This window comes from Apiospora marii (genome assembly GCF_038362585.1).
Source record: "Apiospora marii strain CBS 49790 chromosome Unknown utg000007l_segment0_segment0, whole genome shotgun sequence".
Taxonomy (NCBI): domain Eukaryota; kingdom Fungi; phylum Ascomycota; class Sordariomycetes; order Amphisphaeriales; family Apiosporaceae; genus Apiospora; species Apiospora marii.
The window spans coordinates 967,962-994,679 of NW_027117379.1; the positions used below are offsets into that span (position 1 = coordinate 967,962).

The 26,718-nt window shown below is 55.0% G+C and overlaps 8 protein-coding genes across 8 annotated transcripts; 4 read left to right on the forward strand and 4 right to left on the reverse strand.

Moving 5' to 3' along the window:
• Window positions 1-3,495: 3,495 nt before the first annotated feature.
• On the forward strand, window positions 3,496-5,624 carry PG985_010700 (Pal1 cell morphology protein-domain-containing protein; the record flags this gene model as incomplete). Its single annotated transcript, XM_066830468.1, has 4 exons — window positions 3,496-3,514; window positions 3,885-4,177; window positions 4,291-4,759; window positions 4,819-5,624. The coding sequence occupies 4 exons, from the start codon at window positions 3,496-3,498 to the stop codon at window positions 5,622-5,624; spliced, it is 1,587 nt and encodes a 528-aa protein (XP_066681150.1).
• Window positions 5,625-6,593: 969 nt separating this feature from the next.
• Window positions 6,594-8,598, forward strand: PG985_010701 (uncharacterized protein; the record flags this gene model as incomplete). Its single annotated transcript, XM_066830469.1, has 2 exons — window positions 6,594-6,860; window positions 6,976-8,598. The coding sequence occupies 2 exons, from the start codon at window positions 6,594-6,596 to the stop codon at window positions 8,596-8,598; spliced, it is 1,890 nt and encodes a 629-aa protein (XP_066681151.1).
• Window positions 8,599-9,011: 413 nt separating this feature from the next.
• On the reverse strand, window positions 9,012-10,919 carry PG985_010702 (FAS1 domain-containing protein; the record flags this gene model as incomplete). Its single annotated transcript, XM_066830470.1, has 2 exons — window positions 9,012-9,758; window positions 9,840-10,919. The coding sequence occupies 2 exons, from the start codon at window positions 10,917-10,919 to the stop codon at window positions 9,012-9,014; spliced, it is 1,827 nt and encodes a 608-aa protein (XP_066681152.1).
• An 865-nt stretch (window positions 10,920-11,784) lies between these two features.
• PG985_010703 (FAD-binding domain-containing protein) lies at window positions 11,785-13,636 on the reverse strand (the record flags this gene model as incomplete). The annotated part of the gene is made up of 4 exons (XM_066830471.1): window positions 11,785-11,877; window positions 11,959-12,065; window positions 12,157-13,287; window positions 13,411-13,636. 4 exons carry the CDS (start codon window positions 13,634-13,636, stop codon window positions 11,785-11,787), a joined length of 1,557 nt encoding a protein of 518 aa, XP_066681153.1.
• A 1,411-nt stretch (window positions 13,637-15,047) lies between these two features.
• On the reverse strand, window positions 15,048-17,783 carry PG985_010704 (uncharacterized protein; the record flags this gene model as incomplete). Its single annotated transcript, XM_066830472.1, has 1 exon — window positions 15,048-17,783. One exon carries the CDS (start codon window positions 17,781-17,783, stop codon window positions 15,048-15,050), a length of 2,736 nt encoding a protein of 911 aa, XP_066681154.1.
• A 1,401-nt stretch (window positions 17,784-19,184) lies between these two features.
• PG985_010705 (uncharacterized protein) lies at window positions 19,185-20,840 on the forward strand (the record flags this gene model as incomplete). Its single annotated transcript, XM_066830473.1, has 1 exon — window positions 19,185-20,840. One exon carries the CDS (start codon window positions 19,185-19,187, stop codon window positions 20,838-20,840), a length of 1,656 nt encoding a protein of 551 aa, XP_066681155.1.
• Window positions 20,841-22,219: 1,379 nt separating this feature from the next.
• Window positions 22,220-23,917, reverse strand: PG985_010706 (putative heat shock protein HSP70 (regulator protein involved in pleiotropic drug resistance); the record flags this gene model as incomplete). Its single annotated transcript, XM_066830474.1, has 1 exon — window positions 22,220-23,917. One exon carries the CDS (start codon window positions 23,915-23,917, stop codon window positions 22,220-22,222), a length of 1,698 nt encoding a protein of 565 aa, XP_066681156.1.
• Window positions 23,918-24,681: 764 nt separating this feature from the next.
• Window positions 24,682-25,492, forward strand: PG985_010707 (exosome complex component RRP40; the record flags this gene model as incomplete). The annotated part of the gene is made up of 2 exons (XM_066830475.1): window positions 24,682-24,885; window positions 24,953-25,492. 2 exons carry the CDS (start codon window positions 24,682-24,684, stop codon window positions 25,490-25,492), a joined length of 744 nt encoding a protein of 247 aa, XP_066681157.1.
• Between the last annotated feature and the right edge of the window lie 1,226 nt (window positions 25,493-26,718).

Below are 26,718 nucleotides of genomic sequence, written 5' to 3' on the forward strand. Positions count from 1 at the left end.
CGCGCCAGGTAGGAGGAATAAGGGCTTGGGTTCTGGAGCATGGAAAGCTTGACGGGTTCGGTTGCACCGAACGGGCTTGCGCGACTGCCGCAGCAATGAAGAGCGCGGCAGGAAAGGCGACCCCGGGCGAAGTGAAGCGAACCATCCAGCATGCTCTCCTGACGGCGGTGAAAATGAGGATGGCATTACAACTTCAGAAGAAATGGGTACGGACCGGCCAGTTGAAAGGGGTCCTAATTGGAGCTAAAATACTGCCACCCCGTCGGCCATTGACCCCTCCTAAGCTCCACCTGAAGCCGGGGTGAAAGATTTCGATTTCCAGGGCCCAAGGCCCAATTGGCCTAGCGAAGGCCCCGAAGGATACGGGCATGGCATTATCTCAGATACCTACGACCAAGATGCCCGCATGAGATCTCGCGGAAGGTTGTCTGGGTTGATCAACAAGCAAGATCGAGATGCATTGATGGGCGCTGTCACCACAGAACAGGTCTACCCTGGGGGCGGCAAGATTCAAGTTTACCTAATCGCCTGCAACGGGCAGTAAGGAATGGGTGGGCATGATGCATAAACACTTTAATAATTCCCAAGAACATCTGCAAAACGGAAATCAATCCGTCCCTAAGCCCGATGTTTCCCAGCTTTTCTCTCGACCCAGTGTTGGCTGCATGGTCAGGGGATCCTGTCAGACGGGATGGGCCTGCCAATAATCCAATTCGTGTTATCACCTGATCCTGGCCGCGACTTACAAAAGTAACAATGCAATACGACCCTAGAAGAATTGCCGAGGAAAGCTATGCGTGCCAACAACACACGGCGAGGCAAGGAGGCTTCGAATGTTCCCTGTCGTCTTTATTCACGGCATACCACCGAGCAGCGGGCGAGGTGAACAGGCAAGTTCGTCTCAAATGTTTTACATGTACATACATGCTAAAACCAAGCTGTCCGAGTGCCGAGTCCCAAAAACTACTACACCGGGGCCGTGCCTTGGCAAACGTCCAATTTGTTTGATTTTTTAGTATTGGCAGCTTGATGCATTGAATTTGAATGCAGCAAGACGCTTCGGTGATAGAACAAAACATGATCGCTTGCTCGGACCAAACAGGTTGACGTACACACACATGCCGGCTTGCTTGTTAACAACATTGAACATAGTGACTCGTGTGAGGCCTCTAGCCAGCTAGCAGGCTTAATTTATAGTAGCTTTCTCTGGATCCGCACTTCGAAATAGGCGACATGAGTACGGGGAGACAGCGAGGAGAGCCCACTGCTTCCTTCAAATCAAGAGGAGCCTACGGACGGGCTCGGATAGAGTCCTGACTCGCCTATGCTAAAATGAGTGTAATCCAACTGAGATGGGACATCAGAACCTACTTGCCGCGACAGTTCGTCTGTCTGTTCAGCCCGAGCTCTAGGGTTAGTTCATCAGGAAGTTCCCCGGACGCTCTGATGGCGGGCTAATTGCTCCCTACCTACGGTAACCTGCCCGATTAGTAGTGGTCGGTCTCGAGTTTGCCGGCCTGTGGTTCCGTGTGTCTGTCCTGCGCCTGCGCCATGCGTCTGCAGCTGCACCTGCCGCCGCCAGCCTTGGAAGCCACTTAGACAGGATGCATGTACATGTATAGGCCGCCCGGCCTCGATCCTATGCTGTGTGTGGGTGTGTGTCCTGGTGTCCTGTGACCTGCAGATGCATTACTCTTGACTATACGCCAGCTTGATGAGTATGTAGCGTAGAATGACCCACGCGATCCTCACCGAGCTTGACTGGCTTAGGTTATTAGCTAAGGGACCATTGAGCCGGACAGGGTTCATTGGAAGGCAAGATCGCCTGCTTCCGCCAGACCTCTCTTCCTCTCAAGCTTGTATCGGTCGATGCTGCTGGCGGGCAAGCGAGCGAAGGTGTCTTGTCTCTCGCTCGGGAAGCCAGCGATTCCTGTATTACCTTCCCGGTCTGCTGGTTCCGGGTCCTCCTCTCCTACCTTCCTTCCCTCTTATCCCGTCTACCCGCTCGCCCTTACGACTCACCTTACGCAACCACATCTCACGTTCTCTCGCTCTCGCTCTCTCGTGGTCTCACTACATAAGCCTGGCCACCCAGAACCGTGTCAAAAGCACCCACTCACTCGGTCGACTTTTCTGGCCTTGACGGCTCTAGAATCCCCTTCTAGATGCGCAATTCCCCAAGCCCTTGTGCCTTTGACCCTTGCGGTGCCAAGAACGCCGTCTAATCCAGTCGAGGACCCCAATTTTTATTTCTCGAGCTGGCCCGGTCCCCGCTTCTCGACCACCTAGCATTTACCAGAAGCCGGCGAGAGTCCATTGATCGCTCCCGAGACCGCCCACCTAACCTAAAAAAGCCCAAAGATCAGATTACCAGCGTGATTAACCAAAGGGGCCTTCCAGAGAATCATAACAAAAGCCGTTGGCTCTAGCCCAGGGGGAAATTCTCAATTCTCAATTCATTTCACTCGCTTGATTAAAATACAATCTCCCACATTTCCCGGCCAGGTTTTCTCCCATTAGATACTCCATTAGCAACAACCGCATCTGGACTGGACTGGTCACTGGACATCGCCAAACACACCTCTCCGGGGACTACCAATCCTGCCCCGGTCCCAGCGTCCGCGCGACAGACAGACAGAGCCTACCTAGAGAGGGGGAACGGAACAGCAGTTGTGAGAGAAAGAGAACGAGAGAAGAGCCGCCTGCGCGAACCACACCAAGAAGCCGCCGCCCGTAGCCCCTTACATTTCCGACCAGTACCTAACCCGTTGGGAAGCGGGTAAACTCAAATTCAGGAGTCCCCCAACCAAGCAAGCAATTGCAGCAAGGAGACGAGCTGCGAGAAATCGTCTGGTTTCGCCAACGACCAAAAGTCTCTTTCGACGTCGAGATCCTCACAACAGTGGAATATCGCAACCCCTGCCTATCTGCCAAAAACCCACCGGTCGCTCACCCAACGCCTTGTCACCCGCTTGGCTCCAGGCGTAACACTTACCATTTATTGACGCAGGTAGCCGCATTCCCGCGACACAGCTACAAGCACGACGCAGTCAATACGGCTACCCACGTCATAGCCTATCGCTGCACGGGGGAAAATTCCCTGTCAATCTGTTTCCTCTCCCACCTTTGCACTCCTCAACTCGACGATCTACATCATACCCTCCCTCAGGATTGACGTGCCTACCGAACGTCTCATCACAGTTCGAACGAGCGTCTTGGAGTTTGACAACCCTGACAACTCCTCGACGACGACTGGTTGGGGTCAGTCGGTGGATTTTATTAACCTTCGGGACTCGCGTGCGCAAATACCACTGCACTGTGGATTAGCACAGCAACGTTATACGCATCGCATCCTTACCACCCACACCACACACCCACCAACACGCACCACCACTCCATCTATTCCATTTCCTTACCTGCCTGGCGCCGTTGATTGAGATACATATATATCGGCCACCGGAGCATCTGTACCGTTTGCTTTCCCTCTCGCCAAACATGTTTGCCGATCAATCAGGTAAGGACTGCATTCCCTTGCTGTAGTGGCACCTTGGTTCCCTTTTTCTTGTCCTCCCCCAGCTTTGTTTCCAAGCGGATCATGGCAGATCGATCGCCCGTCTTCCCAGGCTGTACTCATGTCCCCCTTTTATTATTATTCGATATCCTGATACCCGGGCTGCCTTGGTTCCAGTGGAGACCAGATACACACTGCCACGCATCAGCACGCTTTTTGCAGGTTGGGCATTGGTGTCGGTCCACTTTAGCTGGCCAGTCTCCTGTCTCGATTGAGCACCTTGGTGTTTCAGGATGCCTTTGCCTTCGACATTCCCCTGCGTGCACTGATAAAAGAAGTCGCTAACCATTGTCCTAATCGCTGCTTGCAATAGGCCAGCCCACTTCATCTGCTGGGCGATCCCCTGGATTAACGCTCAATCTCTCGTCAAACAACCCCTTTCGCAGAGGCGCTCCTTCACCCAACGGCGGTCCCAGCAGCTTCTCTCCGCCTCCACCACGCTCACCATTTGACGACCCTCCTCCTCGACCAGTTTCGAGAAATCCCTTCCTCGACCCCAACTCAAACAACAACATCACCACACAATTCCCCATTGACCGAGTAAAGTCTCCTGACAGCATGGCATCGGCTAAGGATGCAAAGTCCCCTTCTGCGGAAGAGTTGTTTGTAAGTACATGGCACCCGACCGGTGACTGACTGGCGTTCCTCGCCAAACCCCGCCTTCTCCCCCATGTTGCTTCCTGTCGACGGTAGTACCTGTCGCTGACCTATCTGACCAGGACAACCTGACTCTTGAGGAGAAGGGTCAACAGAAGGCACCGCTTCGCCCTATGAACAAGCCGGCGCCTGGTCCTTCTAGGAGCGATAACCAGTCGTCGCGCGGCCGCGGCCCACCACCACGTGGCGGCGGACCCCCTCACCGTCCTTCTCGATCTCAGGAGGAAGCGATGAGAGCCCGGAAGATGCATGGACCTCACGCCTCTACTGGCGGCGACAAGATGCTCGATCCCAAGCGCACTGAAAGACGCCCGGAACGCCGCCCCCGTCGCAATTCCGACACTTCCATCATGGATTCGCCTTTGACCGAAGAGGAGAAGAAGCTGATCGAGAGGACACGCCGTGAGCGAGAGCGACGAAACCGCGAAAGGGAGCGAAAGGACGACTCGGCCCCCAAGGATCCCACGAAGAAGCCCAAGCGACTCGACTTGATTGACCAGCTGGATGCCACGAGCATTTACGGCACCGGGCGTGAGTATCTGCAAGCCATCCGTGCTGTATGTATTGCTTCTAACATGATGACGATGTAGTCTTCCACCACGACGGTCCCTTTGACGCCCTCAACCCCCACCGCAACCGCGGCGGTCGCCGTGCGCCCATGCAAGCCTTCCCCGAGGGCTCCCTGAACAACTCGCTTGGTGGCTCAGGGCCTCTGAATGCGAGACCCGACCATGCCACCTTCATGGGCCACCACGATGACGAAGCCCACAAGGACTACAACTTTGTTGGCAAGGAGAGCGGCAACCGGAGCGGCGAGCCGATCATCTTTGATCCTTCTGCGCGGGGTTCCATCATGCACGGAGACGAGAGCGTAGGATTGGGAACTTCGACCTTCTTGGAGGGAACCCCGGCTGCTCGCACTGCCATCCAGCGACGAGAGGCCGAGAATGCGCAGGAGTCTATGGAAGGAGGTTTGCAGCGAAAGAAGTCGCTGGCTCAGAGGATCCGAGGCATCAACCGACCGCCGCGTGAGCGTGATTACAACGGCGGTCGCTTCACCAACCCTGAGGCCGCCTACGGCCCGCGCAGCGGCGAAAGCACCGGAGAGAGAAATCCCTTCTTTGACGAATTCGACACCAAGGGGGATTCGGAGCGTATCACTGTCAAATCAAAGGGTACCAAGCCCATGTCGCCAGGATCGGCCGACGGCGGCAGGTCCCCCGGACCCTATGGTCTCGAACGACGAGCAACATCTGATAGCGCCAACGAGGCCCCCGCCAAGCCTCCTGGCGGCTTCCTTGGGCGCATGAAGAGCTTGAAGGGTGGTAAGCGACAACGCCCCGAGGTTCCGCCTCATGCGTCTCCTGCGCCCCCCACTCCTGGTCAAGCGGTCTAGGAGAACCGCCAGGAAGCAGGAAACGAACCGACGCTTAGTGGTCACGTATGTCGAGAACGTGGCTGGACTTGGTCTCAGGGGGTCCTAAAGAGTCGAGAAGCAGAATGAAGACACTTTGTTTCTACACATAGGCTGCGCTAGGCTGGGTCATGACGCGGGCTGTCCTTGGGCGGAGCTTGAGCGCTCTCAACCCAGGTCGGCTCGGTACAGCTAGCCGCGTCTGCATTCTTAGATATTTATTTGGTTGGGGGAAGGATTGGTTTGCCATAACTTACGAAAACGAGGAAGGCAGTTGATCACGACTTTGCACACACAGCGTGGCTGCCCTCGGCTCGGCACTCCCTCGAGAGGTCTTTTTTTGTCAGGATACCTAGAAGATAGCTTCTTTCCAGTAGAGCGAAGCAAGAAAAGGGGCGACCATGCCACCGGGAGCCACGAGCCACGAGACAGCGGCGCCTGGATCAGAAAAGGGTGCCGATGGAGCCGTCCCAAGTGAGGGTGGTGAAGGATGGCGCAGTCATCTGTCCGGGCGGCTCGGTGCGTGAAGTTCCACAAAGTCCCGGAAGTCGATAATTATGGTCGATTGAACAACATATGTATTAATGTATCTGTTTACTCGTTCGATTCAATCTGATTGGCCCTAACTCTCTGAAATTGTCTCTATCGTGAGCTATTGAACTTTTTTACCAGAAGCACCTGGGCCTGGGGTACACTGCCTAAGCTTGGTGCCTCGGCCACTTGGGTTATTATTGCAGTGCGTGAGTTCGGACAGTGTGCCAGTACCTACCTAGGTATATATGAAATATCAAAAACACCTGCAGTCAGTACTTATATTTGCATGTAATGCGCAGTTTGAAATGGGTGGAAATGGAAATAGGAATTAAAGTGTTGTGCAGCCAGCCAATCATGACGCAATAAGCTACTCCGCGACAAACAAGCGCGTGTAGACATCTTCCCGATTCCTACGCCATGGAAGAAGGCGTATATGACGACGAGCCGCCGCCGGCGCCGCCGACGCAGTCGCAGGCCAGCTCCCACTTCCCGCTGGAGCCCATCTCGGGCGCCACGCTGTTTGATGTCGAGGTCGCGCGCCGGGAGCAGCTGCACCGCCGCGGCGCGCTGGCCACGGGCTGCGGGGAGATCGATCGCCAGGTCCTCGGCGGGCGTGGCGGTGGCGGCTTCGAGCGCGGGTCCGTCGTGGGGATCAGTGCTGAGGGCATGGATACGGGGCTTTTGGTGAGTATTGTCCTTACTCGTCTATTTTACTTTGTCGTCATTGATATCCTTTTCTTCTTCCATCGGGTGCGCACACGTTTGGTTGGGCTTGGTTTCTCATTTTTATTCCCATCAGATTGGCTTGCAGACTATAGCGCACAGCTTGGTCGCGAGCCTTGTAGGTCCGGGGCCAGGGACAACGGCAGAGCAGCAGCAGCAGCATGCACGGCAACAGCAACAGCCACAGTCGCCATCGGCCCCCCTGCGTGCGGCTGTCATCACTACGCTTCCTACCCCGACCATCTTGCCTCACTTGCGAGATGTCATTAAAGTGCAGGCCAGGCTCAAGCTCGGCGGCCAGAGCCCACCAGAGGCGGTCGATGCCATTACCAGGCAGTGTCTGCAGCAGATCTCCATTTCTCGCGTCTTCGACATCGAGGGGCTGTGGGAGGTCCTGAGCGAGCTCGAGTTCACGGCCGCGACTGTCGCGGAGGAGGACCAGAGACCCGCGGCAGGGCCGACGATGGCAGCAAAGGAGGACGAGGACGAGGAAAAGTTGGAGGCCGAGACGGCAGATCCAGCTCCTCCTAGCGATATGGTCTTGCCGGAATCATCGCAAAGGTCGCCTCCGCCGTCACCGTCGCTGCCTCCGCCGCCGGCGCCGGCCACCAAGCTCCCCCCTCTGCGCATACGGACCGAAGTACAAGATAGCGATGAAGAGGAAGATGTTCTACTCTCTTCGTCTCCTTTGTCGTCTCTTCGCTCTACGCCAACACTATCCCCCGAGGCTATGGATGAACTAGCGGCGCTGTCACAACCAACAATTCCAAATCGCCAACCATCTACTTCGCCGGCGCTCCCGGAGACTGTGGGCGAGCCCAAAGAGCCGTCGCCGTCGCCGTCGCCTGCGGCCGCTCAAAGCCGACAGCAGTCACCATCCCCCGTACCACCGACAACAGAGCAAGAAGAGCCTGCTGCAGCTTCAGGGCTACCCGAAATAATCCTCATAACGCACATCTCGAGCCTGTTCTCGACCCTCTTCACGGGCCGCGACAAGACCTCGGCCCACACCACCCTTCAGCTGCTCAGCTCCCACCTCCGCTACCTATCCCGTTCCGCCGGGCCCCTAATCCTTCTCCTCAACATCACGTCCTCGTCCTCGTCCTCATCCTCGTCGACGACGACCAACAACCCGGCTCAACCGCCACGACGACCAGAGTCCGAGCAGCAGCCGCCGCCCAGACCCCTCGACCCCACCCTCCGTTCCATCTTCAACCCGCCACCGCCCTCGCATCTCGGCTACGTCGCGACGACGACGGCCAACCACGCGCACGCGCTCAGCCGCAAGAACAAGCCCGCGTTCGGGCACACATTTGCCCAGTTCCTCGACCTGCATCTCCTCTGCACCCAGGTCCCGCGGTCGCGGGAAGATGCCAAGGTGTTGTTTTCCTCTACGACTCGCCAACAACAGCAGGGCCCAGTCCGGTACGCGTGGGTCGTTGAGACACTAGTGGACGAACTTGGGGCCTGGGAGTGGGAGGAAGACGCCGCTGCCGAGGGTAAGGACAGCAGCAAGGGAGAGAAGACGCTGGGCAAGAAGAAGTGGAAGATGGTCGACAGGGAGCAGAAATGGGGCGCGGTCGAGGTGCGGAATGCGGGTTGTCAGGTGGTAGATGCATTTGACAGTATGAGAAACACGGGGAAGATGAGTGTAGAACCCATACGGCTCGCGGCTGGGTTTGGCGGACGCCGGGTTTGATTTGGGATGGTTGCGTCTCATGATCAGAAAGAAAGAAAAAGCAACCACATCACGAGCGAGCAACATCAGTCGGCGGCCCATGTACATATGGAAAAGCAATGCTTAGTTCATTTGTTACAGCCATGGTCGACAAGGTCGACGATAAGATCAATCAAACATACACCTATTTCAGGGTGGAGGCAAAATCCAATGAACGAGAGTAGTGAGCGGGTGAGGTTGTGCTGCGACCCCTTTTTCCGTGCGCAGCACTGATGTGCATGTCCAATCCTTCGCCAATCCCAATCTCCCTGTTACCCTTCCAAATATGTAGCATGAAAAGAACGAGCAGCCACGAATCAAAACATAATATTCCAAAACCCATGCCGTCATAACATCATTCCTTTGTGATATGGCCCAACCGTATGATGATCGTCCTACAGATCCCCCATGCCGCCGTCATTCGTATGCATCTCCTCCTCACCATCATCCTCGCCCTCATCCGCGCCATCGTCATCCTCCTTCATGTACGGCAAGAGGCGCTCCACCAGCTCCTGGACCTCGACCTCGCTCTCGCCGTCGTGGGCGCCGTGGCGGCCGTGCGGCGGGAGGAGGACGCTGGCGACGACGTGAATGACGCCGTCGCGGTCGGGCATGTCGGTGACGGCCACGCGGACGAAGCCGTTGACCTTCATGCTCACGACGCCGCCCCAGCGCCAGACGTCGACGGCGACGCTCTTGTCGCCGAGCAGGGTGGGCAGGTCGACGTGGTACCGCGAGCGGCCCCGGCGAGCCTCGGCCTCGACCGCGTCCTCCCATGCGTCGGCGGCGTCGACCGCCTGGCGGCCGTAGTAGGCGTCCGTGTAGAGCGTCTCGTTGGCCACGACGTGGTACTCGAGCAGGGCACGCAGGTAGCGGCGGCCGCGCTTCGTGTTGAACAGGAAGGCGTTGGCGCGCGGGCCCAGCTTCTGGAAGGCCCAGTTGGTGGGCGCGAAGAAGGTGCTACCGCCCGTCAGGTTCGGGCGCTTGCCCAACTTGTCCTTGAGGTCCTTGCCCAGCTTGGTCTTCTCGGCCGCCAGGATCAGCGACGAGAACTGCTGCGGGAACAGCTCGATCAGCTTCTTGCCCGGTGGCGGCGGTACCAGAAGGGCGTCAACGCCGTGGGCAATGCCGTTCTTGCAGTACTGCATTTCAGATAAGTCGTTAGCAAGTGTGACTTGATGTGGAAATTGGTCAGATTCCACCCATCCATCGTTTCAACTTACCAAGTTGGCAAAGACGAGCTTGCTGTAGAAGTTGAACCTGACACCGCCGTATCCGACCCCAACGTGGATCCGTTGAGGGCGCCCGCCGAGATGGCGCTTGGATTCCAAGGCGGTAGGCAACGTCGAAGAGACCAAGACACGGCCGGCAGGGAAATATCCCGGAACGACGTGGTACTCGAGGAGCTTCTCGACAAAAGCGCGCGGCGGCGGCTTGCTGTCGGGGATCTTATCGAAGGCGCGGTCGGTGGGCACGAAAACGGTGATCGACTCGTCCTTCTTGGTTGAGTTGAGCGTCTTCACGATGTCCGGGTAGTTGTCAATGAGCTTGGCGAACTTAGTGGCATACTCGGAGGCCTGGATCGCCTCGTAGAGCGTCAGGTCGCTCTTGTGGTGGCCGTGACCGTGGCCGTGGCTGTCTGGGGGTCCAGGGGGGCCGGGAGGGCCGGGAGGGCCGGGCGGACCAGGTGGCCCAGGCTTTCCGGGAGGACCTGGTTTTCCGGGGGGTCCGGGAGGTCCAGGAGGGCCGGGCTTTCCAGGGGGACCGGGCTTACCGGGCTTTCCAGGAGGGCCAGGGGGGCTAGGCTTCTCGGGTTTGCCAGGCTTGGTGTCGTTATTTGGCTTACTTGGAGGCTCGGGCTTTGGCGGCGGCGGCTCGGGCTTCTTCGGTTTGCCGGGCTTAGTATCATTCTTGTGTTTCTTTCCGCCGCCGCTGCTGAACTGCCTGGGCAACTCCCAGTAGCTTTCTGCGAAAGGGAGGAGGTTGAGCTCCTCATCTTTTTCCACGAAGACCGCCGACGAGCTCTTCAGGAGGTCGAAGGACTCGCTGATCCACTGCAGGCCCTCGTCGAAGCTGCCATCGATGACACCTTCGGTAACACTGTTCTCGTCCTGGTGGAGCTTCTGGAGAATGCCATCGAACGTGGCGGTGATGCGGTCCCACCAAGGGGAGGAGGACGAGTCTACCTCCTCAGACCCTTCGCCTCCGAGCACGAGCTGCTGTGCAGTAGCATCGTCCGGGATGACAAAGGCCGAAACGGCCCTTGTTGCTGCTGCCAGAGGCAGCAGAGCTGTGTATCTCATAACTGGGTAACGACGGGATAAACCACTTTTGTAACCGTCAAACAGCCAATGATAAAATCACTTTGGAAGTACTCAGATGATGCAGGAGAAGGTTGGAAACGGAATATCAGGAACTCATCGATTTCATAAACTCTGTGGAAATGGGAGGGGATGGACGAGCTTCACCACATATACAGGGATCACCAACTCGTCAGACACCGTGACGTCAAGGACAGAATAACTGTAACACCCGATGATGGCGGTTGTAAGGATGCGTCCTGGCAAGAAACCAGAGAGGAAACAAGATTAGTTAAGAGAGCGAGCGAGGGGAGAGGCGTCCATTGGTAGGGGATATGCCACCCAAAACCACGCCACTCTGGACTCCTCATCCTATGATGCCGCTCAGCATCATCCCGGCTTGCTTGTCACAGGCTTTCGCAACAAACGAGTAGATTAGTAAATGGCGGTTGAGCCCTCGGACGAACGTTACCGTCTCCGCGTCATGGACCTCCCGCCCATAGCTTGCTGAATGCGGGGGAGGGCGACGTGATTGGATCTGCCGTCTCGGCAAGTTTTACTAGCCTGCATCAGCTTCAGGTCTGCATTGAGTTGAGGCCCCGTCAGAGCCCGAAGCTCCGACTCCAGGCCAACAAATCAGCCTCCTCGTCGATAAGAGTTATGGTGTACGCAAGCACTTGCGTTGCCCAAGCCTCAAGGGGGAGGAACTGAAGTCAGCTAGTCATTTCATGGGATACACGGAACATTGGTGTTTCTCCCTCATCGCTGCCGGCGTCTGTTGTGACTCTCATTAAATTATGTGCGGAGGCATGCTTTCCAGCTAAGAAACTTAGTCATCAAACAACGGCGTGCGCCCTGTTTCACTGTTTCACTCATACAATCCCATGATTTCTCCCAAAACACTCTTGTAGATGTTGTTAGGGTCAAACTTCTCGCGGACGACTTTGAAGCGGGCAAGATGCTACGGCCTTGGGTTAGCAACCAAAGCATCATCCTCATACAACAACCATTTATACAAACAACAGGCAGGTGCTGGACTTACATCGGGGTCGATGTTCTTCTTTCCGTATTTGAATATATCCCGCGTGTTCTTGGTCCAGTGCGGTCGGCATGGGAATTCGTCGATGAGGACCTTTGCCAGCCTGGGGTCTAAGCGGATTGCGAGTCAGTTTAAACATGTCCAGACCATCAGACCAGCGGCGGAAACTCCAGCCTTGCTAGCGGGACCATTGTGACTTACAGAAATCAGGATTGAAGGGTTTCCCATCGCCCCCATTGGGCTTGAACCGGGGAAAGTCAAACATGATGGCCCCCTTAGACCAATCAGCACCATCGCTGGTGTTGTATGTCGTCTGGCCCAAGAGGTCATAGTAGGCCTTGCCAAACTTGATGTTAATGCCGCTGCGGTACGTGCTGGTCATGATGATACTCTTGTCCTTCCACTCGTCGTCGAAGAACTTGCGCACCCGTTTCAGCATGTCGTTGGCCTGAGTAACCGGGAAGGCCATCTCGAGCGTCTCGCCGTGCATGCCATGTTCCCATTCGGGTTTCTGGTCCGGGTAGAGACCCCCAATGAGCACGTCGTAGTTCCAGCCGTAAACAGGCCAGTCGCTGATATCTTTCCAGTTCGTCTTCTCCTTGAAGTTGGGCTTGGACCAAAGGCCGAAGAAGATGGTCTCGGCCAGCATGTTGGACGTGGCCAGGTATTTGCCGGCTTCGAGGATGCCCTTGGCAGCGCCCGCCTCGAGGTCAGTGAGCGAAAAGGTATTTTGGAAACCTTGTTGGTCGCTGAGCGTCAGGGGAACCTCGTCGTAGTACCGGTGATGGAACTTCTTCAGATAAGGCCACCACCAAAAGTTGGCCGTCGCATACGGGGCAATCATGCCATAGATGTCGCCATTCAAGACCTCATCCTCTTCCAGCGTCTTCTGTTGGGAGAAGACTTTGAAGTCAGGATAGATCTTGAACTTCATCCTGGCGATGACGCCCAAGAGACCCAGGGAGGTCGAGGCAGCCAGCCAGTCGTCGCTGGTCTCGTTCCTCTCGACGGTGACGATCTCTCCCTTGCCGTTGATGATGTCCATGGAGAGTACGCCGGCCGACACGCCCGATTCCTCGCGGATAGAAGAGCGGTGGGCGCCCATGGCAGCAGCGCCAGCCATAGAGATATTCCAGTTGACCAAAGTATACCCCATGGAAGCACCGTGGTCATGCAGGTACTCGGCGAGCTGCAGGAACGTGACGCCCGCCTCGATGACCACGGAGCCCGACTCGGCGCCGGGCTCCAGCTGCAGGTCCGAAATCTGGTTCGTGCTCTCGGTGCGGATGATGATGGTGCTAGGGTCGTCCTGGCACATGGTGTCATACCACACTTCAAGTTTTTGTCCATGTCAGCGCGCCTTGTACCCCGACGGCCTTGAAGGACGATAGTCGGAAGGCAAGGAGAGGTAACTTGTGACGACAGGGGAATGAATATTCTTGGACATCAACGTACTGTGACCCTTGCCAGAGGCTCTGACGGGTGTTCCGTTGGCGGCTGCATCCTTCACGATGCTGACCATCTCATCAACGCTGGTGACGTTGTATACAGCGGCGACATCATTGCATGCTGGAAAGCCTGGCCCATCGAACGTGTTGTAAGGGAAGCCCGAGGCGCTACCAAGAAGAGTAGCGGCGCTGCCCAAGAGGAGGCCAAGCTGGCGAAGAGACGCAAACGACATCGCGAAGGGTGGGAGTATCAATGCCTGCGAAGGTGCTCGACAAAAGCTCTTCCTCACTGCCTTTGTTTTACCGGAAGTTTTACAGCCAACCAAGAGTCGACCCAAACTTGAAGCTTGATGAGAGGAGGGCGGCCTTGGACACTGGACTGCCCGGGCTGTGTTGAATAACGACAGCAACCTCTATGTACTTATACGCCAACGGCTTGAAGAAGCTGAGGAAACCGCGATGGGGGGTACTTGCAGCCTGTACTTCGCGAACAACGATCCACACCGTGAAACCGGGGTCAGTCGACATACTATTCCGTCATCCCGTCTACTCGCTTGTGACCCACCACAGGAAGCACCAAGCAACTGCAACCCCAGATGCCAGGAAAAGAAGGGGTAGGTAACAGCAAGCCGCGGTACCCCAACAGTCCTCAGCTGCAGTTGCTGCTTCCCCAGATTGCATCGATTCCGTGTAACTTGGGACTTTGCATGTGACCGTCACTCATGGTAGGTACCTTCTCCCCGCTTGTGCAAGCGATCGCCAGCGGTGTTGTCGTAATAAATGCCTACCTGCGTGCCTGACTACCTGAATGTTGGTGGTAGTGGTGGGTTTTCTTGGCACGATGCCCTCCCAAAGGTCCTCCGAATGGGTGTGACGGTGGTGACAGGACCCTTAGCTAGATTGAGGAGATGGGTGGTACCTACTCACCATAAACGGCCATGCCAAGCCGGTGTCTATACTCAGAGCGGTGGTGCCCTAGGTGGGCACAATGTAACACCCCGCCAATGTGCAAGCTCGCTTAAGAGGTGATCAACGTGGACTATGCGGAGAAGCTTGCTTTGGTTTAGATGTGACCATCTCGTCCCTCTCGAAATGGGCGTGGTTGAAATTGCGCAGCAAGCATCCATGCTAAGCACATGATGCGACCAGAACATGGTAGTAAACTCTTACTATTGGAAGCGTAAGTCTATATCATATACTGCTCCGGTAAATATATTTGCAATGAGCGACGCCCATCTCAGCTCAACCAAGAAAATGTTGTCTATCTACAACTTAGAATTGATTGACGCGTATCCGTGCTGACGACGAAAAAGAATTTACAGTGGTAGGAAGAAGGAATATCATCTACTGTGCAGTGTCGATCGTCACCTTTTGTGAGTTTCGCCGGGAAAATACTTGGTTGCCGTAAAAACAGGCCTCCTGACTCGACGTTGCATTATACTAGCCATGCTAATTTCCTGGCAAGTGTGTGCCCAACATCATTGTATCTGATCTGAATGCCCGCAGTCGCTGTCAGTTAATTACGTCCCTGTCAACTGGCTGATACGTCCTCGCCACAGTCGAAAACCGGCGTTGGCATCTTCCCGTACACGGCCCCCTTTCCCGCACAATTTGTCAAGGTTATTTACACTCCAGATGTGAGATCTACACCAACTTCCACCTCGCGATCCAACCGACATTTTGGCCGGCATTCCGTACTATGCACAGTCCCTCGCCAGTCTTGTGCTGGACCGCTTCGGCAGCCGAGATGGTAGCAATACCCTCCGACTGCCCCGTCCTGAGATGGTAGCTGCCGGCCGTGACGAACCCAATGAGATCTTCAGCATCAGGGCAGAGCGGGTGGCCAGTGATGTTGTCCTGGGTCGGTGCGGCAGGCGGGTAGCTTGTCGGAGGCTGCTTGAGGAGCTCCTGCGCCAGCAGGCGTTTCCGCGTCTCCGGGTTCATCTCACTGGATACGTTGAACTTTGGCGGCTTCTTCGGCTTGCCTTGCCTAGTAGCAGGCGAGCTCTGAGGTATCTGCGCGAGCCATTGCTTCCTAATATCGGCTGGGAGCTTGCTGGTGCTGCTTCTCTTCGTTGGCGGCTCCGTCGCGGGGACTTCGGCTTGCGTCGACGCGGGCAGCTCCTTAGGCAGGCGGTAGACCCGTGCGCAAGTGTCTGGCGTGCCTCGCGAAAGGAAGCTGACCCTTACTGTAGTTACAGAAAACGGCGGAAGCGGTTCGGCTTTAGGCGCCCGGTATGACTGCAGTTCTGCCTTCGAGATGTGTCGAACTTTCTGCAATGAATCTGAGCCCTTTCTTGCCTGGGTGGTCGCAGTATTAGCTGTCTCGTCTTCTGCATCGGTCATGGTGACGTCTTCCGAATCGAGATTTGTTTTTGATTGCATGCCCAGCAGGGTCTCGAAATCGCAACTCCAGCCATTTCCTATCTCGCCCTTTCGGCCGGCGCCAAGATCCAAAGTGTCATAGTTCACCCGCTTGCCTTTCGGCATACGATCCCATGCACTCTTCCGTTCTTGTCGTTGTTGTAGTTCCCACCCCATTCCAGCGTCAGACCCGATAACATCACCTGGGAACCATGGGACCCTCTGCTCGAAAGCAAGTTGCCGGAGCTCGTTAAGCCCACCAAACATCACATTTCCCCCAGTCGACAGCGGGCAGTGCATGAGACTGTACCAGACTGGAAGAACGCACTTCCAGGGCAACAGGACTGTCCAAGTGCCTGGGCCTTCGGAATGACCCTGTATCATGGGTGGCCGGTGAGAAAGAAGAATGAGGGGTATTTCTGGATCGACTTGGGTAGGTTCAAGTAAAGTGCCAGGTGCCCCCTTACCCCGGCGTCTGTTCAGGGATTTCAGGGAGGGTAGGCGGGAAGCCTTGTAGCGTGAATCACGGTCAAAGAGCGCAAACGGCTTAGAGCTTTGATATAATTGATACCATTTAGCCACGGTCTCAACACCAGACCCGTTCACTTTGCTTGTTGGAAGTCTCCGGGGCGGGTGTTGAAGACGAGGATCCATAGCTGAGAAGGCCAGGAGAGACCCAGTCGGAAGCGATGAGGGCTCAACCCGACCAGCGAGAGACTCGAACTTTGCCGCATGAGTTTCTTTTGATTCAGGCTTGCTGTAGTACGACTTCAACACAGTAGAGAGTGCCTCTGTGGCGCTTGGGCCTGTCACATCAATACTGCCGATTTCATATCGCAGATCTTCAACGTAGGGTTTGGGCGTAACCCCTTTTGCCAACCTCAGCAACTCATTGAAAGTTTCGAGGAAAGCTGAGGGATGGACCCTGATGAACAGACGTCTTGTCTTGGTCGTCTCAGCTGTCGCACTGTCGTTTCCCTCAGGGTTCCAGAGAATAGTGGCTGGACCAATGGTCCGCATATCCGCCCCCTTTTTCCGGGTCAAAGTCGTACTCCAATGGCTTGCCCCCGATCTCCAATCTTGGCCTTTCGGCTTGTCGTTCCATAGCCAATCTTCCGTCAAACCAAGAGATCTCAAGACTTGTTCTATGCATCTTGTAATGCCACAGAGGCTGATGGTACTCATATAACTCATATCCCAGGCTATTGCCCCCTTTTCCCAATGGGCTCGATGAGTAGTACGGTATACCTTCGCGTTGGGTGTTATAGGTATGGCGAACCTCCATAGAGGCTCTTTGGGCTTCGTCATCCGCGCTCTTTTCGCAAGCCAAAGGTGAGTCGGAAGCCATGTCTTGTCCAGCTGTCGCTTTTTGAACCTCTTTTCCGTGACCAGAGGACTGTTGAGTGCGTTTCTTCTGATTTTGGGTCTTGCCGCTCGGACCTGAACGATTTCAGGGTCCAACTCACCCTGCTTTTGCAAGGACTTCTTCCGTTTTCTCTCTACCAGCTTCCCCAGGCGTTTGGCAGTCTCAGCACGGAGACGAGCCCGTGTACTGGCAGGCTTACGCGTACGTGCGCTAACGGTAGGCGTGTTGTCGTTGACCATCTCCTTCCTGGCTCGTTTCTGAAGCCGCTTTGGTACCCTCTTGTGGTTGTGTGCTGCTGCACGCCGCCTCAGCGAAAAGGGAACCTTCTGGAAAGCGCGGCTCGTCTGGGATGTAGCGGTCCGTCGCATGCTCTCATCCAGAGCCTTGATCTCGAAGCTCCGAGCATTGATGAATGCCTGCATGTCTAATTCGCCATCCTTCAGCGCATCGTCCGGATACTGAGCCGCAATGGCCCTCACGGTATGTATCTTGGACTTTCGTGTGCCTCCATTCTGCTCTCCCGTTTTGGGTCTCTTGTTTGCGTTACCCGAGGACGAGTTTTCTGATGGACGTTTTTTGGAACCCGCACCCTGTCCATTAGCAGGCTTGTTCTGCCTGAATGGCATAGCACTGCCCTGCTGTGAAGCCATGGTGAGAATGCAATGGTAACGGCTGGACTCCCAAGTTGGTGCAGCCGGATCAATCTCGGTTTAGTGCTCCTACAAGTCCTGGCTGACAAGCTTGGGCAGTGTCAGCCAGCCACGGACCTGGTGGTGGACCTGGTTGTTGAAGACGGCGTTGGCTGTGCGGTACACTACAGTTGTTTTTGTAACGTCGACAGGAGAAACAAGAAAAGACTTTAGATCATGATGTGTTGCACATTGCTCATTGGTTCATTTCTGACAGATGGGAGCTATTGGAGATGGACCTACGCCTCTGAGGCTCTGGGATTCGTCAATTAACGCGTTTTGCCTTAGCCCAAAAGCGTGTTGGAGCTGTACCGTAGACTGGTTGCTGTACTTTTTTTTTCCTTTACACTTTGGCGCAGCGCCACATTTCAAAATTAGAAGCCACAACGCCGACCCAGCTGAAGGAGTCCCCACCCGCGATCTCTTAGCTTCTCCGAGTCCCTGGAGCCATTCAGTGGACCGAAATCTGACAAGTGAAATGACGTGGACATGCTTTGCATTAGGGATTAGGAGAGGAGAAGAAACGATCTTTGGCTCATTAGGGGGGCCTCCCTCCTGAGTGCCGCGTCTGTGCCGTGCAGGGCAGGCGCAGGTTTACTAACGTAGAAAGGCTTGTTTCGTGTTCTATCACCTCCTTCTAGTCTTCGACTTTCTCAGTTTCTCCCGTGTTTCTCTTATCCTGTCGCATATGTGGACTCCCCCCTTCCGCCGGGCCAGCCGGAGAATACTGCGATAAGCCTTTCTCGCCTAATAAACCATGAACGCTATCACCTACGCCTACGCCATACGTCAACAACTGCTGCTGCCCCTGTGCATCGCTCGGTGATAACGGACGGCTCTGCCCTCCCATCCCCCACGGAACCGAAACGGGTGAAGTCCAGCCGCCAACCATTGGGGTGAATGCGGTTATAAGATTATGGCGTCTTTGAGTAAGCACATCCCTCCCCGAGCGTTCGCTTTCCTTCTTGCGTTACTTTTAGTCTTGTTTGTCCGCTGGTCTTTTTGGGTTTCCTTTTCTCCCCCGGCGGCCCAGAGTCTGTTTCCGTCTTTGCACTCTAATCGGTGGCATTCCGCTGGGAGAGTGGGAGTTTCCCGAAAGTCCCGAAGCACCCATCCCCCCAACCGCATGGGCGCTGCGGCTGGACTTTGCCCGGTTACAATTATTTGGATAGTTGCGTGTTACAGGCATATGGATATCTCGCTTCTTTGTTTGATCCCTTCTGTCAATGCTGCCACTCCTTGTGTCTGGGCAGCTCTTTCAAGAATGCGACAGACCCACCCGCTGTCTCATATACTATTAGCATCAACGCCTGCTGTTCCGTTGCTGGAGGCGATGCGCCGGCCTCGAAAAACAAGCTGACCATGCCTTCGCTTTTGCCCATTCTAGTGAACAAGGCGCGCAAGCCCAAATTCGAGTTACACCTGACCATCTACGACCTCAACAACGTCCCGCTCGTGAGCGGCACCTCCCAGATCAAATGGCATCTTCCACATTCCATGCATGGCGAACACCGAAGCCGAACGGACAAATGTCCCATCGATAGTACCAGTCACCGCGTCTCCTTCAACTACTCCAAGGTCGTGCCGCTGCGGATAACGATTGACCGGAACAACATCCTGACCGAATGCCCAATTGAGTTCGAGGTCGCCCAGGAATTTCCCTCCGGGACAGGAATAAGGGAGGAGAGGATCGTACTCGGCACTGTCAAGTTGAATCTTAGCGAATATGTGGAAGAGAGCGAGAATTTTCCTCGACGAAGCATATCATCAGCACCAGGGGGAACAGGCGGGACAGGCGGGGGAACAACTGGCCGCGCCAGAGCTCGTTCCAGCTTAGATCATGCGCGCGAGAAGATTCTTGGCCCAGCCTTGAATGGCAGGCCGGGGAGCGGACACGATTCAAGACCGCCCAGTAGCCCAAAGAGTACGATGTCCCAAGGGGCGGCTACCACAAGCTCATCCGAAGGGGTGATACTGGAGGAAGATATGGCCGAGGAAGGTATCGTGCGTCGCTATCTGATGCAGGACAGCAAGATCAACAGCACCTTGAAGATCGGCATCCTCATGGTACAGCTCGATGGAGATCGGAACTACGTGGCGCCTGCGCTCAAGACAGCACCTATGTTTGGAGGTATTGCGGGTATAATGGCATCTGGCGAGTCTGCCGTGGATCAGGATGATCCGTCCCTGGGCAAGACTAAGACGCAAAACCCGTCGAGTGCCAAAACAAGGGATGCCAGCGAGCTGCAAGATATGTATCGACGCGCCCTTGCTGCCTCTTGGTCATGCCAGCCCGGCGAGCTGCCAGCCGATGAATGCGTGGAGGACATATTTGGTGGCGGGGACGGGTGGAAGAACCCATCAGCTGCTTACCGACATCGAGAAACGGATTCGAGAAGCAAAAACAGGTTCCAAGATGACGCGAGCAGCAGTCGCAGTAGCGGCAGCGAGGAAGTCGGCCACAATACCCTCAGACCTAGCGACCTCAGGAAATTGCGCCGGTACATGCACCATCGTCACCACAGCGGCACGAGCGAGAAGAGCGGGCTTTCGACTGTAGTGGGCTCGCCTCCCCTGACCGGTCAACCGGAGAACGACGGCAACAATCTTCAGCATTTTGGCAGCACCCATTCCTCACGCTCTCACAAAGGGCGCTCAACATCGCGTCATCGTCTTGGCGCTGCCCACAGCAGCCACCGGCGGCAACATAGCCGAGAAAGTGGCCACAATGGGCCCTTCAGCCTCGATGCCGCCGTGAACAGCGGCAACGGGGGTCTGGGCCCTGCGGTGTTCATCGAGAGTGCCAATAGCAACACCAGTAACAATAGCAGCCACGGCCGGCGCGAAAGTCTGACCAGTCTCGCGCCTACACTGGGTAGCATTAGCTCAGACCGCGATTCCCATACGGGTCAACAGGATCGTGGGCGTGAAGGTTTCCGCAGGCCGAGGGAGGTCGACGAGTTCGAAGTCAGGTCCGATCTGGTGTCCTGGGCATTGCCCGGCGCCTCTGTCGCTTGAGAGCTATGATTCAAACAGTATCCGATGCGCTTTTTCATGTTCGCGATATAAAACACGACCAGCGCTTTTACGTGTATACCCTATGTTTCGTTGAGCATGCATTTGGGGTGGTAATTTTCTAGGTAAACACAGAGCGGCGTCTCTTTGAGACCTTGGGGAAATTAGGAGAAGGGGCGTTGTTGGAGTTACGGGCGCCAGTGGAATGAAAAAAAGAATCTAAGACGAAATCGCAGCAAAACGGGAGGCGTTGCTGGCCTCTTCTGCGATCTCATTTGTTTGTCAGCTTGCCTTTCATTCTCATTCGTCTTCCTGGGAGGAAAGATTTCGTTTCCATTACACATACAACCATGGTACTCTGCCGAGCGATAACGGCAGACCTGGTGTTTAGCGAGCATTACTTGATCAAAAGAACTGGGTTTCCCCTTTTGCATTTTCTGAATAAGCGATTTAGCTGGTGGTTCGTACGCCTTCTCGCCAGTACTTTACCTGGCGTGGTGCATTAGTATGGTCATATATGCAATCATCAATAGAGCTGGGCAAGTGACACTACATTTCTATATTTTGAGCATTTCGTGAATCAGGGGAAACTAATGCCATCAACTTTTCTCCCAGCCTGCTTCGGTGGGACAACTCTGCTCACATACATACATCGAGCTTACGTCCACCAGATCGATACCTTTCCCCCTCTGAGCCATGTTGCATGGCGGCAATGTTAGTATGCCCCCTTCCCCATTTGGAGGTCCAGCTGGACTGCTTCACGAACGTGCTTTTTACCAGCTGTAGGAGAAGGGACTCCCCCTAAAGAGCCACCCTCCATAAGTGCACACGTATCGGCATACAGCCCCCATCACACGAGGCCTTAATCCTCGACACGTACTGCGTGCGAACCGCTCCTTGCTTCCTGATAACTCGCGCTATGGCAGCTTAGCCACTGTGCATTTGGGAGCTGCCGCTTTGCCCTGCTCTGGGCATGACGACGAAGCTCCCTTGAACTGGCTTACAAAGTCTGGGACGAACCCCGACTACGAGGTTGGTGAGCACCGATACTGTTTCTACAAGTAAAACTTACTCTCGTTCCAAACGCCTTTTGTCGAGTTGACTGACACTTTGTCTTGCGGCCCGAGCTTGGTGGTGGAACGAACGGGGTAGCTGGCAATGAACTGGCCAGTTGATGGCGGATGACCAGCAGCGGACGACGAGACATTCGATGGATGAAAAGGTAGCTGGCCAGAGACGAAATCACATGGAGGTGCATGAGGTGACGCTCATGATGGGAAAGCATTCGTTCTTTTGGTTATTCTATCAGACCCCCCAAATTGCGCCACTACCCCCCGTTTATCTGTTTGTCTACCTTGGACTCATGATCGTCGTGATGTAATCTATGGGGCAGCAATGTTACCCCTGACGCCTCCCTTTCCGCCGACCTCACGCGCGGTAATCGTCACACTGAGATCAGCGGCAACGTTGACGGTGACCTCCACCTTGCTGCCCTTCTTGGTCTCCCGGACGGCAGCCTCGGCAAGAGTCTCACCGGACTTCCAGACCTTCTCGCGCTTGTCTTCCTCTTCCTCCTCGTCGCTGAAATCGCTGTCGTCCTCGTCCTTCTCCTCATCCTTCTTCTCGGGCTTGGGCTCGGGCTTGGTGACCTTGATGTGAGTGTTGCCCTCGATAACCTTGATGAGAACATCACCGCCCTCCTTAGGTGCGTTGATGTGGATGGTTCGGCGGGCAGGGACGGCAGTCTCAGGGGCGATAATAGGAGAGAAGGTCTCACCATCGTGGCCTACTGAGACGACACCAATAGCGTTGGTGATGTGAGCCACAGTCGTGACAGCAGGGTGGGTGGACTGCTCGACATCCTCGGTGTCGTACTCCTGGATGAGCGAGGCTTGCAGGGCAGCACCGCGGGCCTGGAGCTCGGAGGGGTTGATGGCCGCGGGGTTGGTGGAGGGAGCTTGGATCTGGGTGCTTTCAGGGAAGATGTTACGCATGTTGGCGGCAATCTTAGGGGTGTGCGAGGTGCCACCGGACAGGATAACCTCGTCGATATCGAGCACATCCAGGCCGGCGCTCTTAACAACACCCTCGATCAGCCTGTTAATGCCACCGAGCACGTTACGGGCAACGGTCTCGTAACGCAGCCTGTTGATGGTGGATTGGAAATCGATACCCTCGGCAAGACTCTCGACGCTGAAAGAGGCGTTGGTTCCGATGCTAAGGGCCTTCTTAGCGGCCTCCGACTCGGCCTTGAGCTTGGCCAAGCTACGAGCGTTTTCCCGTGGGTCGACGTCCTTGTTCTTCTTCATAAACTCCTTAGCGAAGTGGTCCATAAGGACCTTGTCCAAGTGGACACCAGCGAACTCGTAGTCGTGGGCGGTAGCAAGGATGGTATACATTCCACCTCTCGAAGCAACAACGGCGACATCAGAGCGGCTGCCACCAAGATCGGCAACAACGATGTTCTTGTCCTCGAGAATGGCCTCGGGGCGCGCATCGTAGGCCAGCACGTCGGCGACGGGCTCCTTGATCAGCTGCAGGACCTCGAGATCGGCGTTGTTGGCAGCCTGGATGAGGGCCTCGCATTGCTTGTCGGTGAAGTTTGTCGGGATGGTCAGAACGGCCGAGGTGACCTTCTTTCCGAGGTAGTCGGAGGCGGATTGCACAAGGCGGCGGATGTATCGTGTCGCGACCTCGGAGACGGAGACTGTGTTGGCATCGCCCTCGGCCTTGTCCTTGATGGAGAAGGCGACACTGCCACTGGCATCCTGAGGGTGCGCAGCGGCGTGGCAGTGGGTGGGATCGATGGACTTGAAGTCCTGGCCGAGGAAATCACGGAAAGAAACGACGGTGTTCTCGGCGTTGCGGACCAAGAAGGCCTTGGCCTGTGTTCCGGTGTACTCCTCGCCCTCGACGTAGGACAGGATGGAGGGGATCTGGCGATCACCATCCTCGTTGGCAATGACCACGGCACTATCGTCGATAGTGCAGGCGATGGAGCTGTAAGAGTTGCCAAAAGTCAGACCAATGGCGCACCGTTGGTCCGGCGCAACAGTCTTTCGCTCCCCGTTGGCAGCCATTTTCAAATATCGGTTGTCGTGGAGGGAAGAGGGTGGATGTGTTGAGGTGACGACTGGTTTGCAGCGTCTAGTATATTCAACTCTTGAAGAAATTCTTTACACACATGGATGTAAGAGCAACTACGAGGAGGAAAGGCCCCGCTAAAAAATTGGAAGTCAATCCATCAATTTCCCCCACTAGCATTGGCTATGCAACACTGATGCACTGCATAAATACCTCCAAGCTATTGCTACTACCTACATTGCTGCATCACATATGTTAGGGTTCCGACAATCCTTACAGACTGCAGGTATCCCACTGCTACTTGTATAATTCGTTGAAATGGTGTAACATTTCTACAGAGTAAGGCTATATCCATGAATATCATTCGTAAACGTGTATTCCACTACAAAAATTGCGATTCCTACCATCACCTCGAGTTGCCTTCACAAGGCTTATGCCTGCTGAACTTTTGTAATGTTCAAGCGCATACTTCGACAATGTAATTATGCAAATGCTAGGCCTGAACTACCCCCACTGTCCCGCCCTAGGAAAAAACCACCAGCCACGAGTGCCCCTCCAAGTCGTAATCCACTCTCGTTCCGTGCTATCAAGCCACACCAGTGCTTGAACCATATCATTTTTCAGCGAAGGCAAGCGAGCGCGCATAGGTACAAACATCACGACGTATCTGCTGTTTTGGGGACCTCTGAAATTCGCAAAAGTCGACAACACAGCTAAATTGTGCAAGATAAAATCCCTCTTGCATTTTCAGCTGCCAACGATGGCGACCCAAACAGACAAAGTTTACGTCCTTCCTGGTGATGAGATTGATCCGGCCTTAATACCATCTCACCCCAAACACCCTCTCAGGCTTGGTCCCGGTCTCAGGCATGTCCCTCCGAGTGACCTAATCCCCACAACTGCCGGTCAGCTGGTCACAGATCGAAGGAAGAACCTGATATGGGTGGAATCCAATGGCGGACGAGTACGTTCATAGCCCTCTCTCCCTGCCTTGTTATTGAAGATGTCTAGAGACTAACATGACACCATAGTATATCCCAGCTGTTGGCGACTTGGTTATTGGGACAGTCCACCACACTGCAGCTGACTTCTTCTATGTCACTCTCTCAGATTACACATCCAATGCCACGCTGCCCCAGCTGGCCTTTGAAATGGCCTCCAAGAAGAACCGGCCTCAACTGCACGCCGGAGACCTGGTGTATGCCCGAGTAAGTCTTGCAAACAGACACATGGACCCGGAGCTGGAGTGCGTGTCACCAAGCACAGGAAAGGCCGAGGGGCTAGGCCCGCTGTCAGAAGGCATGCTTTACAGCATCTCCTTGGGGATGGCGCGAAGGCTCCTCATGCGCAAGTCTGCCGAGGAGGGCAAAGTCGTCGTCTTGGACGAGCTCGGATCGGCCGGTCTTGCTTTCGAGACGGCGGTGGGGAGAAATGGCAAGATGTGGGTGAACAGCAAGGACATGAAGACAGTACTCGTCGTTGGACGGGCCGTTACAGAAACAGACGAGAAGAGCCTCACCGTGGATCAGCAAAAGAAACTGGTCAAAAAACTGGTCAAGGAAATGGCATGAGTATACCGGAACAATATCTACCATCATCCGGCGTTGACGAGTTGCCGAAAAGCTGCCAGTCATATGGAGCCGCAGTCATATGGGTTTATGTGCCCGGAAGGTACATGATGAGATACAGCGTTATCCTACGGTTGTCTAATGCCATGTTCTGGTGCAGAAAGCACTTGCATCTTGAGCAGAGCAGGCTAGGCCAGGGGAGCCGAGGTATACGTTCTTCACCCTGGATGGATCCATGCCTGCGATGAATCTCCTACCATTACATTGACACAGGCGTTGCGGCAAGGACATGGGCAGTCAACTAGGAGTCTCGATCTCAGTCACTGTTCGTCTTTGCATGTGGTCGAGGTGTTGCTGGTGAAAACAGTTGCCCTTCGGAGAGCATCACGTGAAGACAAACAGGGATTTGCCAAGTTGTAGCACTGGGTAAGACGTACGAGCAGAGGGATTGCATACAACTACATAGTGCAGATACAGCAAGACCATAGGCATCTTCCCCTTAGTAATTGAAACTCAATTAGCTGTACACTTGATTAAGGGTCTGTGTTGTCGTGCCACGGCGTACAATGAAACCTTAGCAGATCATCCTGACATGACGTCACCCAAATGTGAGTGATTTAGGACACAGATAAGCCTTTTTGCATCTGATACCTGTAGCTGGTTCGCTTCTTGGAGGCCGCTCAGCACGTTGAACTTCAAGACTTGCACCTGCCTTTCCTTTGCCCCAAATAAGCATTAAACAGATGCCTGCCCTTCCACTTGGGTAAGTACATATATGCAGGTTAGTGGGGTCAAAACGGCCGCTGCTTGGCGGGCGACACCTTTCACCAGCACGACCCCAAAATTACTAGCAATGCCCCAAGATGGACTTTTGCGTAGACTTGGTGTTTGCCGACTGGCTACGGAATGAAAGTAGAATCGACAAGTGATTGTCTTAGAGGTATCAAAGATTGCACTATCAAATCATCGTCTCCTATGGTATAACGCATGTGAAATCAACGACATTTTGGGGGATTGGCTTGCCGTCGGTCAACGTGGGGGTGTTTCCTGCAGGTGAGTATGCACTTACAGTCGGGTAATTGGTTGGTTGGTAGGTGCCAGTAGTCAGACAAAAACACACAAGGTAAGTAAGTAGGTATCAAACGAAGCTTTGCGGGTGAGTCTGGTGTGAGTGAGGTGATTGTTCCCGGGCCAGTCGGCCACCCCCCCAAAACTCATATTGGTTTTCT